This window comes from Pongo abelii, chromosome 2 (genome assembly GCF_028885655.2).
Source record: "Pongo abelii isolate AG06213 chromosome 2, NHGRI_mPonAbe1-v2.0_pri, whole genome shotgun sequence".
In the NCBI taxonomy this organism is placed as follows: Eukaryota; Metazoa; Chordata; class Mammalia; order Primates; family Hominidae; genus Pongo; species Pongo abelii.
Genome location: NC_085928.1, coordinates 104,815,486 through 104,838,811, shown reverse-complemented (window position 1 = coordinate 104,838,811; position 23,326 = coordinate 104,815,486). Strand labels below are relative to the sequence as shown.

Sequence of the window (23,326 nt, the reverse complement as noted above, 5' to 3'; positions counted from 1 at the left end):
CCGTGTTAGCCAGGATGGTCTTGATCTCCTGGCCTCGTGATCCACCCGCCTTGGCCTCCCAAAGTGCTGGGATTACAGGCGTGAGCCACCACGCCCAGCCGACATTCAGTCTTTAAAGTTATACTGAGCTCATGGCATTTGACACGTCAGCTGACTGGTGGCCACATATAGCTCTTGCTATTCTGGAAAAGCCATGGGATAGAGGTAAAAATGGGACTGAGGGGAAGATCAAAGGTAAACGCCACATGAACCACTACTGTATACCCACTGGTCTCTTTCTAGAATTTGGCCTGAGGTGGGCTTGGTGCGATTCTTAGTGAGACACTACAAGAATATGGATGTCACTTGAGGCAGGTCTAAGGGTTTGGTTTTGTTCTACATCATGGATGACAAGCCCATGGCCTTTGTGCTTAATTGGTGGTAACAATCTTTCCCATGAATCCTTCCCAAACCCACCTCCCAGGCAGTCACTACCAATTTATTGGGGTTAAAGGAAAGTTACCCTTATTTCCCATCCTTGCTCTGGATTCTGGAGACTAGCTGGTCCCAGAGGAAACCAAAAGCAAATCAATTTACCCTGAAAGATGTTCTCAATCTAGCAGACCCACTCAGGCCACAGGGCTGGGGATTGAGGTCCCCAAGGTTTACTCTTGTGGCATTTGTGGCCTGGCTTCCCCTTGCTCTCAGACTCCTGGTGGTCTTCCTGTCTGATGCTGGCAGCTTCTTCTAGCCTATGTTTAATGGCAGCAAGTCTTGTTCCTACCAGTCCCTCTTGTCACATTCTCTCCTTGCTTACCCACCTGCAGTCTCATGCCGGACTCTTTCTCTCAGCAACATCACAGCAGTCAGAGCTCACTGCCTTAAACATGTTCTCTTCTGGCCCAAACAGGCTGGCCTGGACCAAATTGAGCCTTGTTATTTGGCCACAGGAAGAGTCCTACCTGCCAGACATTTCTGAGTGGAAAGGATGAGTGGAGGTGGCAGGTACCTGGTAACACTGATGGTTCCTTCATGTGGGTTTGTCTGCTCAGGGATGTTGAGTGCATGTCTGCCCAAGTGCATCAGTATATACCTGGCGTCACCAGGCCACCATGGTGCTTTGTCCCCAGCTCTACCAAGGACCTAGCTCTCTGGGTTACTCTGGGGTCTTTTGGGTCTTGGAAACTTACCATCAGAGTGGGACTACAACTTAAAGGGGCTGGGAAGTTAGGAAGAGAAGATGTCAGCCTCAAGGGAGCTCTGCCTATGGCATGACCTCTCACCCTGCCCAGGAACCCTGGGTGTGGTACCTTCCCTCTCTAGCCAGCAGACAGCACCTTAGAGGCTTTGAGTCCATGATGCCATCTTCTTGGGCAATCACAGGCTCTTTCTGTGGCTGTGGCTGCGTGTTATGGAGATCCTTACCTTTATGCTATTGCTGTCAGCACTGCAAATTCTTTTTGGCCCCTAGGACAATCAGGAAGCTGATGAGGCCAGCCCTTGATGGCTGGGGGCCTCCCTGTCACTGACCTAAGTACACTTTCCATGGAGCCTGGTGGAGGGTAGGACTGAATCTGGTCTGGGAAACCAACAGAGACTATTTTAAGGACTGGAGATTGAGAGTTTAAGAATTTTCTTAGCAGTGGCCTCAACTAGGACACATATGCCAAGGGGTTGAGGGATACGGGAGGGACAAGGCAGAACATATGGAAATTTCTGTTTACATTTATTGTCTATCTCATCTTTTAAAACTTTTCCATTTGGGGAGGTGGGTTTTATAAAAAATATGCATTTATATAATTGGTAGATGAATATTCATATGTTGGAGATGCTGAAACATGTTTTATTGTTAGAGGCACATGATTAAAAAGGCAGGAGGCCACTGGCTTGAAGGCTGGGCAGGCCAGGATATGTTTTCTTGTGCAAAAACTGGAATTTTTTTCTAAGCCTAAACTTTCTAGATTCTCATATCCATTCCTGAGAGAGAAGCTCTAGGACACTGGACCTGGCCCCAGTACCCACTGCTCCACAGCCTCTGCTTTGCTGCCTGGGTGCACAGGAACCACTGGGGTGGCCCAGTAGTCTTTCCTGCCCTGGAACTCAAAGGAGAGGGTCCTCCCACAGCATCTGCCCATCCGTAATTGCCCATTACAGAAAGGTCAGCCATGAATTTATCAAAACCTCTTTTGAAGCTGTGGGGCTCTTCTGGCCACTCTGACTTAGAGAAACAGTTTCTTTAAGTTCACTCCCCTCCTGGTGAACAAAGACAGCCATTTATTAATGGGAAACATTTCTTTCAAATCCTCAACTGAAGGCGGTGGGGGGCATGCTCTGGAATGCTGCCTTGTGGGGCCCAGTTTGGTTTTCCCTCTGGCGCCTGCACTGGCTCCATGCCTGGCAGCTTTTCCATCTGGTCTGAATCAGCCTGGTCAGGCCCTCCTTCCCACTGTGCACCAGGGCAGCCACATCTCTCCTGGTGGTTCTGCCATTATGGACGTCACTGGTGTCTGAAGCATTTTTTAGTCACTGACGCTTGCTGGCCTTGTGCCTTTCTGGGGGCTTCTGACAGAGGGGAGCCCAGCCTCTCACCAGTGCAATCGGGATTATGTCTCCCAGCAGTGGTCATGGGTTGGGACAGGAGGCCATAGGGTACTAAGGATTGGTGGGGGAGAGGCTAACTGAATTTTCTCTGTTCCCCTTCCCAGCAGCCCTCCTGTGGCCAGGGGGCTCCTTCCTGCCTTGGCAAACAGCTCTGAGTTAAGATTGTTTCTGATCAGCTAATAGCCTTAAATGCTGAAAGGAAGAAAAGCTGGTAGAAATCTGGCTGTTTCTACATTGTTTACCTTTCTTGGCCATCTTAAAAATATATTTGTCCCAATACCTAATGCATGTGGGGCTTAAAACCTAGATGACGGGTTGATAGGTGTAGCAAACCACCATGGCACATGTATACCTATATAACAAATCTGCAGGTTCTGCACATGTGTCCCAGAACTTAAAGTAAAATTAAAAAATAAAATACATTTTATATATATATATATATATATATATATATATATATATATATATATATATATAATTTGTCCCTAGGTAAGGCATTTCTAGTCTTCCCTGTTTGGCTCCTAGCCACTCCTTCATCTCTCTGCCCTTCCTGTCTCCTGTATCTCCTTTATGGCGGCACCCCTCTCCCCTCCTTGCTTACACACCCTTACCCTGGCCCTCCCCAGCAATAGGACTCCCATGGCTGCTGGGAGGAGCACTGGCCTCAAGGGGCCTCTGTGCTGATGAGGCCACATCCACAAGACCAAGTCTTCCTTGGGGTGGGCTGGGTCCTGCCTGTGGACACCTCCCTCTCTTTTTCCTCATTCCCTTCTTTCTCTTGCCCAACAGCCTTATTTTAGTGGAGACCTTTGTGTCTCTTAAGAAGAGCCTCCTGGAGGGCTTACCTCTTCCCTCCTGAGGAGGCCTTGGACGGGTGTAGTCACTGTGGCTCTCATGGAATGTGTGTTCAGGTGTGTGGCACAGACAGTTATGACCCCTGGAGCTCCTGCCACAGTGGGCCCTTGTGTTCAGCTGGAGAAGGAACCGGCCCCTCCCAAGCTGGACTGGTTTGGGACAGGGCTTGGGCATATATGGTGTGTGGCACTCATGGGTGTAGCCTTTCTTCCTGTGACTTCTCGGCTTTCATATATGTAGACTCATCATGGCATGGGGCATTGTTGAGTGCTCCTCCTCATGGGAACTTCTATAATCCTGTGGGGTCATTCTCTTTTTTCTCCTTTCTCTGACTTCTCTGGTTCTGACATCTCCTCTACTCCTACAAACTTTGGTCCTCCCCACAAAGCTTTCTTGGACCACTGCTCTCTGGGTGATTTCTAGCCTGAGAATTGTCTGTGAACAAGACCTGCAACTATCCCAGATAAAACTATCTACACTTACCTGAATTGAACTGAAGCTGTGACCCATCTCTTAATGTCTCTTACCCCCTACCCCCACCTCAACACAACCAAACCAAACCCAAACTTGTGATTTTGTGATTTCACTTCCCATTTCTCACCCACTAATTGACTTCTCTCCCTGGATTCCTCATCTCAATTAAAAGGAACACTCCTCTCTGGAGCCAAAGCCAGAATACCCGCTGCTGTACCTTCCCTTCCTCTTGCCACACAGACTATCTCCTGGGCCAGTGCCTTATTCTCACTGGTTTCCCTACCTCATCATCTTCTTCTCCTTGAAGAGACCCTAAACATTCCCCTATATGAAAACCTTACAATATCTGCTCATTTTAGCTTTTAGCTTCCCAATTAGCTCAGGTAGTTCAACACACACTATCACATGATTGCTGGGAGCTGTTCTAGGTGCTGGGAGCAGCAATGACTTATGTCTTCCAAGCTTACCCTGCATAGCTACTCAGACTGAGCATGCTCTGCTGTGTCTCTGGGTCTTCGTGCATGCTGTTGCCTCTGCCTAGCATGCCCTGTCACCTTGGCATGAACAGCCCATCTTTTAAGACCCAGTTTAAATGTCTTCTCATCCTCAAAGACTTCTGCTTCTGTCCATCACTGGACCATGCAGCAGTGTGTCTTGCAGGGATTTGTTTGCACATCTGTCTCTACTCTAGATCAGAGGCTCTTGGAGGACTGGACTCCTATATGAATCATTTAAAAAAAAATTTTAATTAAATATTAAATGACTTTATAAAGAATATAAGAATACCTATACAACATGTATAAGATGTGAAGAATAGCAATATGAACACCTGTGGACCCACCTTCCATTGAAGAGATATCATTCCTTTATACCATCAATACCTATTATAGGGCCTGGAACTAATCCAGGGGTCAGTAAATGTGAATGCCTGAATGAGTGAATGAATATCTATTGTTGGAGTCATTTTCTCTCTGAGTCTCTCAGCGTTACTAGTTAAGTCCCAGGTGAATGGTGTCATGGCCCTAGCCCAGCCCCACTCTGTGAGCTCATTCTACTGTTCACACATTGTTCTGGTCATTGTGCATGTGCTTATTGAGTGTCCATTCAATGCCAAGCGTGGCGCTGGGTCCTAAGGATATAGTGGGGAGCAAAATGGTGAAACCTCTTCCCAGGGAGCTTCCATGTAAGCAGCTCTTCAGAAAAAATAATCCAAAGAACCCAAACTGCAATGCTTTCTTCCCCCTCTACAGCTACCCTAGAAAGGCAGTGTGGGATGTGGTTAAGGACATGGACTGGTGGTCTAGATATTGGAATCCCAGTTCCACCATTTGCAAGTCATGGTGGCTTTGTATGTTACTTAACTTTTATGTGTGGCAGTTTTCTCATCTGTAAAATGGGCAAAATAGATCCTACCCAGTGAATTTGCTGTGAGGCTTAAAGCAGTTACTATGTGACAGGTGGCTCATGGTGAGGGCTTGGTCAGCATTACCACAATTATTGTCAGCAGAGCCTTCTATGGTACGGCTGGGGGTGTAGCCAACTGCTATAGGGAGGAACTTTGGGTATTGTTCCTGAAGTTCTCTCCTGCATGAAGTCAGACCCAGAGAAGGGCCGAGTGTCGTGTCAGGCACTTGCCGTGTTTCCTCAGCTTTAAAACTTTGGGGCCACATTTTACTGCTCTGAGTCATTTAGTGCTTACAGTCAACCCATTCAGGAAATAAATATTGAGCATCCAGTTTGTGCCAGGCACTGTGGTAGGCCCTGGGACACAGCTGTGAGGAAAGCACATGGAGACCGTGCCCACACAGAACTGGCAGTTTAATGCAGGGATCCCAGAGGATATACAAAAGCAATAAATTTGTTATATGATGGGTCAGAAGGTGCTTAGTGCCACAGAGAACAAAGAGGCAGGGGAGACAAGCGCAGTTTTAAATAGAGTCAGGGTAAGTGTCCCTGAAAGGATGCCACCAGAGCAAAGACTTGAGAGGGAGCAAGTGTCTGCAGAAAGAACAGCAAATCCGAGGCGGGCGGATCACAAGGTCAGGAGTTCAAGACCAACCTGGCCAATATGGTGAAACCTCGTGTCTACTAAAAATACAAAAATTAGCCCGGCATGGTGGCGCATGTCTGTAGTCCCAGCTACTTGGGAGGCTGAGACAGAAGAATTGCTTGAACCCGGGAGGCGGAGGTTGCCATGAGCTGAGATTGCAGCACTGTACTCCAGCCTGGGCGACAAGAGTGAGACTCCATCTCAAAAACAAAACAAAACTAAAGAAAAAAAAAACAAGAAAAAAAAAACAAAGAACAGCAAATCCAATGGCCAAATGCACATGTCAGGAGTGGGCCTGGCATAAGGGAAGTGGAATCAGGGAGAGGGTAATCAGAGATGAGGCCAGAGGGAAAGGGGCAAAATTTCATGGGGCCTTATGGACCATTATAAGACTTTTGGCTTTTCCTTTGGGAGGGAAAGGAAGCCAGTGCAGGGCTTAAGCAAAACAGAGAAGTGGCCTGACTTGTGTATTTAAAGCCTTTTCCTGGGGCTGGGCTTGGTGGCTCATGCCTGTAATCCCAGCACTTTGGGAGGCCGAGGTGGGCGGATCACTTGAGGTTAGGAGTTCAAGACCAGCCTGGCCAACATGGCAAAACTCCGACTCTACTAAAAATACAAAAAATTAGCCAAGCGTGCTGGTGTGCATCTGTAGTCCCAGATACATTGCAGTGAGCCGAGGTTGCACCACTGTGCTCCAGCCTGGGCAACAGAAGGAGACTCTCACAAAAAAAAAAAAAAAAAAGCCTTATCCTGGCAACTGAGAATGGCTCAAACCAGGTGGGGTGAGGAGGAGGGAGTAGGTAGTAGTGGCCAGCTTCAGAAACCAACAAGATATACTGCTGGATTGACTTAGGATGAGACAGGAAGGGAGGCAGAGACGGCACCAAGGGGGAGACTAGGAGGCCCACATTTAGGGGGAAGATCAGGGGCTCAGCTTGGGTGTGTCAAGGTGGAGATGCCTACAGGGCATCTCTGTGAAGATGTGGAGTTGGCAGTTAGACAGGTAAGAGTTCAGAGCAGAGTTCTGGGCCAGAGATAGACATTTGGTGGGTATCAGTGGAAAGTGGATTTAAAGCCCTGAGACTGGGTAAGTCTTGAGACTTAGGGATTGTGAGTACTCACAGAAGCACGTTTGTGTAAAGACTGAGCCCTGGGTCTCTCCAGTGTAAGGAGTGGGGTTCTGGGGTTGGCAGATGAGGAAGAACCTGCAGAAGAGATTAGAAAGGTGTGGCCAGGCAGGAGGAGGAAATTCAGGAGAAGGTGGTATTCCCAAAGGCAAATAGAGAACTTATTTCAGGAAGAAGGGAGCGATCACCCAGGATCAAGTGCTGCTGGTGGTCAAATGAGATGAGGAACTGAGATGTGACTGTCGGATTTGATGATGTGGAGATCCCTACTGACTGTGACCTGAGGAATGTCTGTGGAGTGATGGGCAAAAGCCAGGTTGGAGGGGTAGGTTGAGAGGGAGAGAGGAGAGGAGTGGGAGGTAGTGAGTGGAGGCAGTTCTTTTATTATTTATTTTAGAGACAGAGTCTTGCTCTGTCACTCAGGCTGGAGCACAGTAGCGTCATCCTAGCTCACCGTAACCTTGATCTCCTGGGCTCAAGAGATCCTTCTACCTCAGTCTCCCAAGTTGGGATTACAGGTGCAAGTCACCTTGCCAGGCAAGTGGAGATAATTATTTTAAGGAGTTTTGCTGTAAAGGAGAGGAGAGAAATGGGGCAGTAGCTGAAGGAGTAGTGGAGCAAAGTACTGCTGCTTCTACTTTTTTGTTGTTTAGGATGGGAGAAGCTTGTTTGTATGATAATTGAAATGATCCAATAGAGAGGGGGAAATGGATGATGAAGGAGAGGGGAGAATTTGTGAAGGTGAGAAGTGGGCCTTGGGATCAGGAGGCAGGTGAACACTGGGGGACAGGAGTAGGGAGGCTGAGGTTGTGCAGGTTTCTTCTGGTGGGTCCTACTATTTTTGTGAGATGGTCAGCAGGTCATCAGTGGCAGTTAAGAGACAAAAGGAGGTGTTTGGAAGCTTGAAGATCAAGGAGAGTATATAAGGAAGCATCTAGGAAGACGGGAGAATACAAAGACCGTGGACATATATTGCGATCTCCAGGTGTCATGATGGCTACCATGAGGCGTATGGGCGCACATCAATGCTGGGAACACTGCCCTTACATGCAGACTTTGCTGGGTGCAGAAGACATTGCTTGTTTATTCACTGTCACCACAGCTGAGTTTAGAACCCTAAATGTCTCCAGAAAGACTACATTGTGATACAACATTGATTTAAAAAGTCACTGTATATATAGATTGCCTGCTACTTATTGGGCAACACAAATACAATAGAAATGGCTACATTTCTCAGAAGGCTTGCACAGCCTGGAGAGGGGGCCACAGCCCATTCACATGTTGTAAAAGGCTCTCAGTAGCTTCTGATTTGCTTTCAAGGGCTGCCTTTAAACTCCAGTCCCAAATAATTTATGTAAAAAATGAAACTATTAATTTGGACAAGTGGGAAATATTTCTTTAGGATACCTAGAAATTAGTATACTGAAAGGGCCTAGAGAAGCCCAGGTTCCCAGTGTGGGCCACAGATGCTGTGGCCACCACCATGCTAGGCTTCACAGCTGGTGGCAAAGATGGCCCTGAGGGGTTGGACTCAAACTCTGGTTGTCTTGCTGAAGAAGAAATTGGTGGGTCTGTGACTGGATGGTTAGGTCTATGCCACTGATGGTTGATGACAGGAATGTTAAACACTATTTAATAGTGTTTCTTTTTTTTAGGAGAGTCTTTATTAGACCAAGGATATGTTTCTCTACCCGCCAGTTCCTCAGAAGGGAGGAAGGATTGCAGAGTATCTTGGGGTGGGTGTCCCCAGGCAGGCTCCTCATCTTCCCCCTGAAATGGCTTGTCCTAAGATGCCCTACCAGTTGGCTCTTAAATCTTTTTGGCAAGCAGATAGCCTTCAGATGGGGGCAGCAAACTTAGAATCTTCTCCTGGGGCACTGAGGCAGCAGCTACCAGGGCAGTCTCCTGCACAGGCTGGGCCTCCACACTGCTCTCAGCAAGTCAGCCCTGTTTCCTGAGTGCCAGCATTCACCCCAATGAGTACAGACTAAAGCAGGGAGAGAATTTCAGGGAAGCAGTATAAAGCATTGCCTTTGGCTTTTTGTGCTTATCCTCTTTCAAACTGGAAAAGAGGAAAATTGCAGAGATGAACTTAATTTGGGTCAAAGGAGAAGGAATATATGATTGACATTTAGCCTGACAGTTTGCTTTCTACCTCATGGAACTACCCAACACTGTTGGCTCCTCTGCAGCCAGATTGGGATGGAGGTGAGGGTTAGATGCATTGGACCTCACTCAGTGGTTCCTCAAGGCTGGATCCTGAAACTCCAACCCCACCCAGCTTCACACTAATGGAAAAGTAACACTTTATCCCAACTTGGTAGATTTGGTCTGGCATCAGGCTTGCCAGAGGGCTACCAGAAGGAAGGCTCCTTTGTGTAGAGGCAGGCCCCTGGTACAGGAGATGGCATTAACTAGGCATTGCAGTATCCCCCATCCCCAGCAATCTAGGGTCAGCCTCTGAAGGGGTTCAAGGCAGGATATAACAGATTGGCCAGTATAGTATCTCAGTATAGTAACTTGGGCTCATGTTGGAATCACCTAGGGAGGAAAAAATACTAATGCCGGGGTCTTGCCTTCACAGATTTTTATGTAATTCGACTGGGGTGCAGTCTGGGAGTCGGAATTTTAAAAATCGCCCTAGGTATTTCTTTCTTTTCTTTTTTTTTGAAATGGAGTCTCGCTCTGTTGCCCAGGCTGGAGTGCAGTGGCACAGTCTTGGCTCACTGCAAGCTCCACCTCCTGGGTTCACGCCATTCTTCTGCCTCAGCCTCCCAAGTAGCTGGGCCTATAGGCGCCCACCACCACACCTGGCTAATTTTTTGTATTTTTAGTAGAGACGGGGTTTCACTATGTTAGCCAGGATGGTTTCGATCTCCTGACCTCTTGATGTGCACACCTTGGCCTCCCAAAGTGTGGGGATTCCAGGTGTGAGCCACTGCACCCAGTCCTTTTTTTTTTTTTTTTTTTTCTAAGACAGGGTCTCACTCTGTTGCCCAGGCTGGAGTGCAGTGGCACGATCTCTGCCCACTGCAACCTCTGCCTCCTGGGTTCAAGTGATTCTCCTGCCTCAGCCTCCCGTGTAGCTGGGATTACAGGTGTGTGCCACCAAGCTCGGCTAATTTTTGTATTTTTAGTAGAGATGGTGTTTCACCATGTTGGGCAGGCTGGTCTTGAACTTCTGACCTCAAGTGATCTGCCTGCCTTGGCCTCCCAAAGTGCTGGGATTACAGGCTTGAGCCACCACACCTCGCCCATCTCAGGTATTTCTAAATGTAGGTTTAGAATCTTGGTACTCAAAGCATGGGCCTCAGACCAGAGTATTGGCATTACCTTAGAGCTTCTTACAAGGCAGGCCCTACTCAGATCTACTGAATCGGAGTCTGCACTTTATCAGAATGTGAGAGGACATGTTTTGATCCTGCCTCGTGCCCTGGTGCCAAGGGTTCAAGTTGGAGATGCTTGTCAAGGCTCAGCACAGGACACAGCAAATGAGGGCCATGATGATTCTTCTGGGCAGGAGGAAGAGGGTGGTGATGGGGCTTGGCAGGGTCACCTAGCTTGGTAGAGACCTCCGCAAGCTGCTTCTCTAAGCTGTATCTCTAACTGTCATTTTCAATGTCATTTCAGCACTTCCCGGAGACTGGACCCCAAGGAACCCCTGGGTAGCCAGAGAGCAGCTTCCCCAACTCTGAAGCAGGCTTCTGCTACCACTCCTGGCCATGAGAGCCCCCAGGAGACAAGGGCACAGGGACCAGCAGGCCAGGAGGCTGATGGTCCCCGCAGGACACTGCAGGTAGACAGCAGGACACAGAGATCAGGGCGGTCCCCCTCAGTGTCACCGGACAGAGGCAGCACTCCCACATCACCCTACTCCGTCCCTCAGATCGCCCCCCTTCCCAGCAGCACGCTGTGTCCCATATGCAAGACTTCGGACCTCACGTCGACCCCCAGCCAGCCAAACTTCAACACCTGCACCCAGTGTCACAACAAGGTCTGCAACCAGTGTGGGTTCAACCCCAACCCTCATCTCACCCAGGTAACCACCTCTGCGCCGGCTCCCCACTCACCTGCCACCTCATTACCATGCCTCCCCTTGTTCCCTTCCCTTCTTTCACCAACTCTCTTTTCCTGGTCATTTCCCTTGACCACCAGCATTTGTGTCCTTCTGCAGGGATGTGTCCTGGTTCCAAGATGTGGCAGCAAAGAACAGGGCCTGGCACCAGATCTCCCAAGGGATTTCTGCATCCCCTGAAAGCTTGGGTGGAGTCTGAGAGTAGAAGATACTTTCTAACCTGGTCCAAGTTTGGTCTGGAAAAATGGCCTTTGAGAGGACCAAAGACAATCTTAAGAACAATTTTTCCCAATGGAACTCATTTTGAGTGGGCCATGAGCAGCTATAGGACATAGTGGGAGGCAAATTTCCCTGACCTAGGCCAGGAGGCCTCTCTCTTTGACAGCAGGCCCTAGATGGGGATGCTGGTGAGGGGAGAAAGGTTTCAGGGGAGGCAGGAAACTGCCTTCCAGCTGGGCTCTGGGAAGCACCTCTTCTTGGCTTTAGTTCTAGTCAGCTGGGGACCTGAGGTGGTGGGGCAGCTACCCCATTCCTAAAGAAATGACCTTGGGGTAAAGAACCAGGCTGGGAACCAAGCATTCACCAAGGATGACAGTGTGCTACACTCACCAAGAGGCTCCTGTAGGACTATTTCTGTGAGTTTGGCTTCTTTTTCGCCCGAGAGGACAAGAGGACTCTGGGTCCACAGCCCCAGCCTGGCTTTGTTCAGGATGCTTTGAATGACTGTGGGATGTCTCACCAAATGAGTCGGGGCCATCGCTTTAAAATGAAGAGAGTAGGTCTGCTGATTTCCTCCTACTCCTCTGGGAGTAGAAGCCTCTGTTTCTCTCCACAAGAATCTGTCTTTGGATAGGATGGAGAGAGGCTGGCTGCAGGCACAGGCATGGCTGCCTCTGGGATTAACAGCAGCTGGGGCCGTTTGGACCATGTGGGAGGGAGCTGAGTGAGAATAATTGTTCACAGGTCAGGGTCTATATATGCCATGAGGTGCTGTGGGTGTGGGATGTGTGGTTTGTGAGAGGTAAGTGTGAGATTCTGAGGAAGGAGCTGTCGGTGTGGGGAGATGACTCAGTGCTTTTGGAGTTGCTCCTGGAGTGTGGGGGCTTCCTGAGGAGGCGTGCACGCTCGTGATTATTGCATCTGTGATTAGAAACAGGCCATCCTGCACTGTTCAGTTAGGTAAGCGCTTGCTGTTCAGAATTTGGAACAATACGATTAAGGCCAGGGAAGCTCACCTGTGTGTTTCTGCCAGTGAGAAGCCAGAAGCCCCTCACAGGAACAGGGAGTCTTGGCAGGTGGACTGTACTGCTATGGGACATCCCCTCCTCATGCTGGCCTTGCCCCTCTGGGTTCTAACGCCCTTGAGATGCAGCACAGCACCTGGACAACTCCGGGTGAGGTGGGTGGGGATAAAGAAGAGCCACACATGGTGGCCCCAAGCTCCTGGTGGGCATCCCATTCCTCACCAAACCATGGCCCCTGCCTATAGGCTCTCCAAGCCCAGGACCTTCAATGAGGTGGGAAGGGAACCAGCCTTTGGCTGTGCCTGGAAAAACAGCAGAGTAGGAAGACCTTGGAGACACTCAGTCCATCTGCCTCATTGTGCTGGGAGGAAGCTGAGGCTCAGGGCCAGGAGAAGATGGGGCCTCACACTTACTTCAGATCCATAGTGTTTGGTGAAGAGTGGGTCTCAGCCAAATACTTCAAACAAATGCTGGGCCGGACAAATGAAATGTTTCTTTGCTGTGAGATTCCTCAGGACTTTCAGTGTCCTGAGGGGCATCACAGAGTTCCAGGACAGGGCTATGGTTGGCAGCCTTTCCCAGACTTGCTTTCACAAAACATCTTAGGAGCTGCTGTTCCATGGCACCCAGTTTGGGAATTGCTGACCTGGTCCCTTCTCCAAGTTCACACATGGTGAATACCCTTTTCTGCTGGGGTTTTCAGGTAGAACCTTTGCTTCTCCAGAGTTGGCTTTCAGTGGTGTTCTTGTCAAGGAAAAATAATCCTTGGTACATCTTCCTGAGGGGTGGCAAAGCATAATTCTTGAAACAGTGCAGTTGCTCTTTGTCACTTTGCTAAGAGCAGGTTCACCTTCCTGGTCATGCTTCCATGTGATGAGAAAACAGGTTTGCAGGCTTTGCTCACACACCTGCTGTTAGATCTGTCCTAGTCAGACTACATCTGTCCTGGCCACTTCTAACTTGATGTTATGTCAGTCAAGAAGGCTGGGATTGCCCTGGTGTCTCTGGGCTGAACTCCTGCCTGGCCCGAGATTCTGGGCATGTTGTAAGGGGCTGGTTCTGAAGTTAGGTGTCTGGGTGATGGGGTCAGAGAGAGTGACCTTTTCCAGGAAACTCACTTTCTTTTTCAGTTCCTCACTTCCCAGGAGTGGCCCAATCAGAGTAGAAAAAGGTAGAGGTACTGCCAGTCCCAGCGCAGATGCACTGCAGACACTGGCCACTGGAGAGTGTCCTGGGGACCCTGTGTGGGCTGGGGAGTATGCCTGGAGCTGCTAGTATAGTCATGCTGAGCCTGGTTGAGGAGGTCCGGCAGCCTGGGTGCTGTGTCCAGGGCGTGTCGGCAGGATGCGTTGTTCCTCAGCTTCCCAGTGGACAGAGGGATATAGCAGTCCCAGAGAAGGACGTGGGCCACACAAGTGACATGGAGGCTTTCAGGGTGTCTCCAAGACGACTAGTGAAACTGTGCTTGGAACTTTGAAATGTGACCACAGAAAATGGAACTTTGTTCATGTGTGTCACTAATAGAGACTCACTGGCTGGTTTGGAACTCAAGCTGCTGTGTAGATCTGGAGTGTGATTGAACAGTTGTGCCGAATGGCTGCATGAGGACAAATGCACAGAAAGGAGGGAAAGAACTTGGCCCCACTGGGCAGTGGTCACCAGGACTTGGTGTTTTTGTTTTTGTGTATGATGGCATCAGTCAGAGTTATTACTTTAGCTGAGTGCTGCAGAAACAGCAGATGAGATCTGGTGATGGGAATTACACACAGTCAACTCCCTTTGGCTAGAAGCAGTGTCTGAGATCTGGAATCACTGTTTTTCTGGCCAGCGGACCCAAGTTTCCCCTGTCAGCCCTAGGCTGCTGGAGGGCTACTACACTCACACAGACAGACATGGTATTCACCATCCTGCCCATCCAGCAGAGAGCAGGAGGCCTGCCCATCCAGCAGAGAGCAGGAGGCCTGCCCATGTAGTTTGCTGGGTTTCTGAGTGCCTAGAGCATGTTGAGACTGCATGGAAATTGGGGAAGGAGCTCAGAGCACAGTCCCTTAGGAAGTCTTGGCTTATTCTGGGTTGTTCTGGAGCAAAAGAGCTGTGGACCTAGACCAGTGGCTTGGTCTCCAGCTTTCCCCCAGGGATTTGCAGCCTCATTTTCCCCATCCATAGTCCATTTTGCTAAGGCTGAAGCTGGTTCAGAACAAATAGGGCAGTCCCAGATACTCTTCTTGGTGGAGGCCATTTCTTTCCGGATTTCCCCAGTCCTGGTAGCTCAGGGCAAGCGAGTAATTCAACCTGTCCGAAACCACAGAGAAAGACTGGGTGTTTCTGTTTGAGGCCTGAACATTTCTCACTACCCGCAAGAGACCCTCCCTCTGACAATGCACTGATGCCAGGGGGCCAGAGGTGTTAGCATTCAGTCCTCACTGATAAAGAGAAGGCAGGAAGACCATTCTCCTTTTCTCTCTGTAGATGTGGGGTTTTGGACAAATACTTGAATTTCCTGAATGTCAGATTTCTCTGAAGGAAAAGCAGGAGTCCAGGGATTGGCATCAGTGGCTTTGCTAATGCCCATGCCTGCTCAGGCCTGCGAGTCCACCTCTTCATTCTTCAGTGACTTACATGTGGGCCTGCCACCCCTTTCTGCACCAGAAGGGTGGCCCGTGTTGCCCTTGTTAGGCTTCTATTCTGACAGTTGGGGGTGGGAGACAATGCATGGGCCTGAGCCTGCTAAGTAGAAGATGGGAAGATGCAGTTGGGGTGGGCAGTGGGGATGGGAGTGAGTTGCTGGGGAATATGAACTGTGGCCTGGGGCAGGCATAGCCTGCTTCTATAGGCCTCTCAGGGACTTCCATACCCCACTCAGAGCAGCCCCAGAAGCACATCCTGGCCTGGAGCTCCTCCAGATGCCAGTCTGTCCTCATCCTCAGAGCAGCATCCCAGGAGTGACTGTGGTACAGAGGCAGGGTTGTCTGCATGCCCGAGCCTCCAGTCTGATCAGCGGAATCCTCCCAGAGCACCATCTAGAGTGAAGGGGCCCACCCTCTGCCCCTGTGGTGAGCAGCAGGGCTGCCACCCCATCCCCAGCCTTCCAGGCCAAGGTGGTCCATCTGCCTCCCACCACCCTTGCTCTAGTGAGAATTACTTAAAAGCCTCTCTAGGAAAACTACAGAGGAGTAAGCATGGTCTTCCCTCACCCATTCCAAGGTCTGGACTTTGCTGAGGCCAAGCCAAGGATGTTTAACCCATACCATCCCCAACTCCTACCCAAATGGCAAACCATGAGCCTACGCAGTTTCCCAGGGTGGGCGGCATGGAGAAGGGAGGGAGACAGTGCAGTGGCTCCGAGCCTCTCTCTCCCCTGCCTGCCTCCCACTGCTTTCCGGCAAGGGCCAGGGCTCCAGATGGCTCGGGGGTGGTGCTGTGAGTTCAGCACAGATCCCTCTGCTGTAGCCAGCAGCCTTGTCTCATTCCCTCTGCTCCCTCCTGGCCACACTGCCACCTGGGCCAGAGAGGAATGAGGAGCAGGTTTCAGGACATGGGACCAGCAGTGTCCTGAGGGGAGGTAAAGGTGTCTTCCTCTTCCCTGGGCCCGGGAGGGTGTCCGCCCAGTCTTCCAACGCTCACTTCCAAACAAAATGGAAGTGGCAGGCCCTCCAGGAGGCCTTTCTCCCACCAAATAGCTAGTCCTTGGGCAGTTTGCTTTAGAGTGGGCAGTTTGCTTTAGAGTAGCCACTTTGACCTAAACAGTCTCCAAGTCAATAGAGAAATGCTCTCCAAACTTCAGTCACTCTGGAGCAGCCAGCCCTGTTGCTTAGTACATGCCCCGAAGTGGTCCATGTTCCCAGAAGACAGGACCTTCGGCCTACTTACTTGCTTGGACCACTGCAGGGTGGAGGCCACAGCCACTGGGGCCATGAGGAGACAACAGGCATGGAATTCTACCTTTTAGTTATGGAAGAGGGCCATAAGTTAAGCTAAGAATGAATATAAAATTAATTCAGATCTGAAAATAAGAAATTTTACTCCTAAAACACTTGTTTTCATATCTAAGGGCAAAGGAAACAGAATAAAAAGAAAATGCAGTAAAAATGGCAGAGAAAAAGATAAATCCATAAATAAAGTAGGAGTGGGAAGAAGTGGAAGAAGGCACAAGAAGAGGAGGCAGGAAAGGGAGGTGATGGAAGGAGAGCCAGAGGCAGGAAGAGGCAGGGACCAGGAAATCTTGGTAAAGTTCCCAGTTGCTGGCTGGTAACCTGTCGGTTTTGCTGCTTCTACTCTTTATTTTGCTCAGCCTTTGGCCTGGACAGGCATGTTTAACCTACTGAGTCAGAGGGCAGCCCTCTCCCTTCTTCCTGTCCTTGCCTCCCTCCACAGTGCTTTTCAGTCCTATTGATGGCCGGGAACTGTCCCAGACACTGGAGAAACAGGTAGAAATGAAGCAGATGTGCTGCCCAGCTCTGTGAAGCCTTCAGGCCAGTGCAGGAGGCACCACTGCCACCAAGAACCACACAAGCAAACACACAATCACATCTGGGGTCAAGGAGGGGAGAGCTATGGGGGGTGCTGTTGGTACGATGCTGAGACAAGATTCCTGGGGGTAGCTGGGCAGGTGGCTCACACCTGTAATCCCAACACTTTGAGCAGCTGAGGTGGGCAGATCACTTGAGCCCAGGAGTTCAAGACTAGTCTGGGCAACATGGCGAAACCCCATCTCTACAAAAAAAATACATGGTGCAAAGATACATGGTGTTGCATGCCTGTAGTCCCAAGTATTTGGGAGGCTGAGGTGAGAAGATCACTTGAGCCTGGGAAGATCTAGGCTGCATGAGCCATGATCATGCCACTGCCCTCCAGCCAGGATGACAGAGTAAGACCCTGTCTCAAAAAAAAAAAAAAAAAAAAATTATTGGGGGCTTCTCCAAAGAGAGAGCATTAGGCTGTAGAATGTAAGAGCTGCTGGATGGGAGGCAGTTGGAAAAAGAGGAGGCCTGAGGGGATTGCTTGGTCCATGTGAGGGTTCAGGAGCAAAGGTCCAGGACAGCTGTACCACAGGACAGGACCAGAAGGCATGCAGGTCCTGCTGGGCTTGCTGGGGTCTCCTGATGCACTCCCAAGGTTTGGGAAGGTGGCAGTAGGAAGGTCAGGTGTGCATTTAAAACACCCCTCTGATGCAATCTCAAGGGTCCTTCAAATAGCAAAAATAATTGTGAAAAAGAAGAGCAAAGCTGAAGAACTCACACTTCCTGATTTCAAAACTTACTACAAAGTTACAGTAATCAAAACAGTGTGGTACTGGCATAAAGAGAGATATATAGACCAATAGAGTAGAATACATAGCCCAGAAATAAACCCTCACATATATGGTCAGATGATTTTTGATAAGAGTGCCAAGACCATTCAGTAGGGAAAGAACAATCTTTTCAACAAATAGTGTTGGGAAAACTGGATATCTACATGCAAAAAAATGAAGTTGGACCTTTTCCTTACATCATATACAAAAATTAACTCAAAATAGATGAAATACCTAAACATAAGAGCTAAAACTATAAAACTCTTAGAAGACAACATAGGGGATAAGCTTCACAACACTGGATTTGGCAGTGGTTTCTTGGATATGACACCAACAGCACAGGCAACAAAAGAAAAAATAGACAAAATAGATTTCATGAAAATTTAAAAATTTTTTATATCTAAAGGCACTATTAACAGAGTAAAAAGGCAACCCACAGAATGGGAGAAAATACTTGCTAATTATATATTTGATAAGAGATTGATATCCAGAATATACAGAGAAGTCTTACAACTCAACAACAAAAATAAACAAACAAACAAAAACCCAATTAAAAATGGGCAAAGAGGCCAGGCGCAGTGGCTCACGCCTGTAATTCCAGGACTTTGAGTTTGAGACCAGCTTGGGCAACATGGTGAAGCTCCATCTCTACTAAAAATAAAAAAATTAGCCGGACGTGGTGGTGGGCACCTGTGCTCCCAGCTGCTCGGGTGGCTGAGGCAGGAGAATCGCTTGAGCCCAGGAGGCGGAGGTTGCAGTGAATTAAGATCGCACTACTGGGTGACAGAGCCAGACTGTGTCTGAAAAAAAAAGTTGGGGGGAGCAAAGAGGAGTCAGGTGTGGTGACACATACCTGTCTTCCCAGCTACTTGAGAGGCTAAGGTGGGAGGGTATCTTGAGCCTAGGAGTTTGAGACCAGCCTAGGCAAATAGCTAGAACCTGTCTCTGAAAAACAAAATGGGCAAAGGACTTGAAGAAACATTTCTCCAAGGAAGATATACAAATGGCCAATAACTCCCCAAAAGATACTCAACATAGGTCGGCTGTGGTGGCTCACACCTGTAATCCCAGCACTTTGGGAGGCTGAGGCGGGTGGATCACCTGAGGTCAAGAGTTCGAGACTGGCCAACATGGAGAAACTCTGTCTCTACTGAAAATACAAAAGTTAGCTGGGTGTGGTGGTGGGCACCTGTAATCCTAGCTGCCCAGGAGGCTGAGGCAGGAGAATCGCTTGAACCTGGGAGGTGGAGATTGCAGTGAGCCGAGATCACGCCACTGCACTCCAGCCTGGGCAACTGAGCGAGACTCTGTCTCAAAAAAAAAAGAAAAAAAGAAAAGATACTCAACATGACTAATCATTAGAGAAATTCAAATTGAAACTACGGTGAGATACCATCTCATACTCGTTAAGGATGGCTGCTATAAAAATAAATAAATAAATAAATGTTGGCAAGAATGTGGAGAAATTGGAACCCTTGTGCACTGTTTTTAGGAATGTAAAATGGTACAGCCACTCTGGAAAACAGTATGGCAGTTCCTCAAAAAATTATAAATAGAATTACCATATGATCCAACAATTCCACTTCTGGGTATACACTCAAATGAATTGAAAGGAAGGTCTTGAAGAGATATTTGTACGCCCATGTTCACAGCAGCATTTTTCACAATAGCTAAAATGTGAAAACAACCAACAGCCCATTGACAAATGAACAAATATGCAAAATATATGTATATACATACATACACACAACGGAATATCATTCAGCCTTAAAGAGGAAGGACAATCTGACACATGATACAACATGGATGAACCTTAAGGACATTATGCTAAGTGAAATAAGCCAGTCACAAAAAGACAAATATGAGGTGGTCAGAGTAGTCAAAGTCACAGAGACAGAAAGTAGAATGGTAGTTGTCAAGAGCTGGAGGAAGGGGGAAGCCGGGTGCAGTGGCTCATGCCTGTAATCCCAGCACTTTGGGAGGCCAAGGTGGGTGGATCACAAGGTCAGGAGATCGAGACCATCTTGGCCAACATGGTGAAACCCCGTCTCTACTAAAATACAAAAAAAAATTAGCCGGGCGTGTTGGCCCATGCCTGTAGTCCCAGCTACTTGGGAGGCTGAGGCAGGGGAATTGCTTGAACCCAGGAGGCGGAGGTTGTAGTGGGCCTAGATCATGCCACTGCACTCCAGCCTGATGACAGAGCAAGACTCTGCCTTAAAAAAAAAAAAAAAAGAGCTAGGGGAAGGGGGAATGGGGAGTTTCATGGGTACAGTTTCAGATTTGCAAGATGGAAAGAATTACAAAGATGAATGGTGGTGATCGTTGTACAGCATTATGAACATAATACCACTGACCTGTACACTTAAAAATGGTTAAGGTAGTAAATTTATGTATATTTTACCACAATAAAAACAATGCAAATTTTTTTTTTTATTTGTTCATTTGAGATGGAGTCTCACTTTGTCACCCAGGCTCAAGTGCAGTGATGCAATCTTGGCTCACGGCAACCTCTACCTCCAGCCTCCCAAGTAGCTGGGATTACAGGCATGTACCACCACACCTGGCTAAGTTTTGTATTTTTAGTAGAAATGGGGTTTCATCACATTGGCCAGGCTGGTCTCGAAATCCTGACCTCAAGTGATCCACACGCCTCACCCTCCCAAAGTGCTGGGATTACAGGCGTGAGCCACAGTGTCCGGTCAAAAATACTGCAAATTTAAAAAACCCTCTGGAAATAGACAGAGGTGATGGTTACACATTATGAATTATTAATGCCACTGAATTGTATACTTTAAGATGGTTAAAATGGCAATTTAATATTTATTTTAACACACACTATATATGTGTGTGCATATATATACATATACAATAAAACAGCACATACACATACACACACATGTATATACACCCCTCTCCCCCCAGCTGCTATGTGAAGAACAGCCTGTAGGGGTAGCGGGTGGGCGCTGGGAGCCAGAGTGGCAGAGGGGGCTGAGGCTGAGGCTGGGGTAGTGGTGATGATGACTGCGAAGAGCCATGATAGATTCCTGGTGTGTTTGGGTGGCTAAACAGACAGAATTGGATTGGATGTGGAGGGTAGGAGATGGAGACAGGGAATTTTTCTGTTTGGGCCATTGCCAAGTTGAAGGTGCCTGACAAATCTAAGACCCTGGCATGAAGCAGGCAGGTTGGGATGGAGACTTTTGTTTCATATTCAAAAGCATATAGTGACATTTAAAGTGCCATAGGAGAGATGTGGACAGAGAGAAGAGGTATCAGGATCTGGGCTCCCCAGCACTGAGAAGAACCCAGCAAAGGTGGCTGGCAAGGATAAGCAAAGAAGAATAGAAAGGCCAGCAAGTGGAGGGCCATGGGATCCAGGAGGGGAGAATATCTGAGCAGTAGTGGGGAGTCAACTGCCAAGAGCCCATCACAGGAGCTCTTGATGCCTTGCTAGGTGGAGCAAAACAGAACAACCAGGTCGACAAGTCATTTTTACCCCCAACCTCATGTTATGAATATTTTCAAGCCTACAAAATTGTTGAAAGAATTATACAAGGAACACCCACAAAGCCACTATCTGGATTTATAATGAACCCCTCCTCTCCTGGCTTTATCACGTATCCATTCTACCATCTATTTGTTCTTCTGTCTGTCCATCCATCCATCCATCTTTTTGTTGAATGTCAAAGTACATTGCAGTGGGCCAGGCATGGTGGCTCACACCTGTAATACCAGCACTTTGAGAGGCGAAAGTGGGAGGATTGCTTGAGCCCAGGGATTCAAGAGCAGCCTGAGTAACATGGCGAAACCCTGTCTCTACCAAAAAAATACAAAAATTAGCTGGGTGTGGTGGCACCGTGCCTGTAGTCCCATCTACTCGGGAGGCTGAGGTGGGAGGATCACTTGTGTCTGGTAGGTGGAGGTTGCAGAGAGCCATGATCATGGCGCTGCACTTCAGAACTAGACCCTGTCTCAAAAAAAAAAAAAAAAAGTATATCGCTGATATCAGTATACTTCCCACTAAGCACTTCAAGCGTATCATTAACTAGAGTTCAGTATTTATTTAAGGTTTCTTTTTTTTAGCTAAAATTTACATATAATGCAATGTACAGCAATTAATTATTCCAGTCGGTGAGCTTTGAGAAGTGGTCTGCAGCTCAGCCCCATGTGGGTTGCAGGTCATCTGGAGTGACCATGGAAGTCATTTAGCGGGAGTTTAAGAGGCGAGGGCCAAGGACTTGCAGGCCAGGATAAAGGGGCCTGGAGGGAGGGCAGCAGAAGCCAGGAGGGGAAGCCGGGCATGAACCAAAGGGTCCTGGGGATTTTAAGGGGAAGTTGAGGCTAGTCCAAGGGTCCAGCCTGTCCTGGAGAGGGTTACTGGTGACTAAGAGGAGTGTGTATGGGGAGGGTGCAGGGGAGTTGGCTGGTCATGGATGGGGTGTGTTACAGGGTACACCGGATCATCCTGGGTGGGGAGGAGAGGCTGTCCAGAGCAGTGTGGGAGGAGTTAAGAGATATTGAGAGCAGAGAGACAGATGTGTCCAGGGATCAGCAAGGGGATGGATCCTCTCCCTTTCGTGGAGATCCAAGCCAGTGAGGTCTTCTAGCCCCAGGTGCGATTAGGTTCAGCCTCCACTCCCCAGATCCTGACCTCAGATGCTGGGCAGGTTCCCAAGACCTTCCTCAGGGCTCTGATAGATTGGCACAGGCCTTCCCTGGCTGGTCCAGCTCTGGATCAGTGTGACCCTGCCCACTGGGACCCTATGGTACCTGCTTCCTAAGCCTGAGGTCAGCTATCTGACAGTAAGGTACTAGATGGGGCAGGCAACATGTCTATTGCTGTACCAGCGTGAGTATCCAGGCTAGGCCTGACTCCCTCCCTCTCAGCTGCCACCTTAGCTGCCCTTCTGCACATTGGTCTGTCCTTGTTGTCCAGGGGGCGTGGGAAGGTATATTCCTCCTGCTGAGACCTGGCCAGTGACTCATAGCCCAGAAAGGCATATAGTCACACTGGCCAGTGGGGCCCTCCCAGGAACCTCTAGATTTGGCACCTGCAGGGAGGGCTCCTTTATGAGCTGTTTCTGTGATGTTTCAACTTGTACCAAAATGGAAAGCATAAATGCGGCATCAGGCGTGATGTCAGTGCTGAGTGATCTGAAACACTGAATGCCTGCTCTCCCTGGTAGGGCTGGGGCTCTCCACAGGAAGAAGGCTGAGTGACGTCTGCAACCCTCCTTTTCCTTGCTGCTGGGGGGTGAGAGGAGGGGAGTGGGAAGAGAACATGTGACTTCGGGGGGCTCTCAGAGCTTCCTGACAGCCATGGAGGTGACCGTGAGGTAGACTCCACCCTGTGAGCATCCTTTGGGGCCAGATATGGCAAGCAAGGCTTGAGTCCCACTCTTGAGGGCTGAGACACTCTGTGCAGCCAGTGTTCCTGCAGCGAAGATGTAGAAGCTCTTCCCAGAACTGCCCTCCTTGCTCCAGAGCCCAGTGGAGGAATTAGCAGGGAGTGACCATTGCAGACAGATCACAGCTGCTCATTCAACTTAGAGTTCATATAGCCTCCAGCTTGGGCCCCAAGGCTCTGCATCCTTGGCCAGTGCCACCTTAGGTGCCCTTCTGCACACT

The 23,326-nt window shown here is 48.9% G+C and overlaps 1 protein-coding gene across 6 annotated transcripts in view; it reads left to right on the top strand.

The window, feature by feature from the left end:
- The window catches only part of BSN (bassoon presynaptic cytomatrix protein), a 116,540-nt gene that overhangs the window by 58,651 nt on the left and 34,563 nt on the right, over nucleotides 1-23,326 (top strand). For all 6 annotated transcript variants that reach the window (XM_009239006.4, XM_054550731.2, XM_054550732.2 and 3 more), the window contains exon 2: nucleotides 10,717-11,125. In XM_009239006.4, the coding sequence (XP_009237281.4) occupies nucleotides 10,717-11,125 (409 nt within the window). The remainder of the gene's footprint in view (nucleotides 1-10,716; nucleotides 11,126-23,326) is intronic.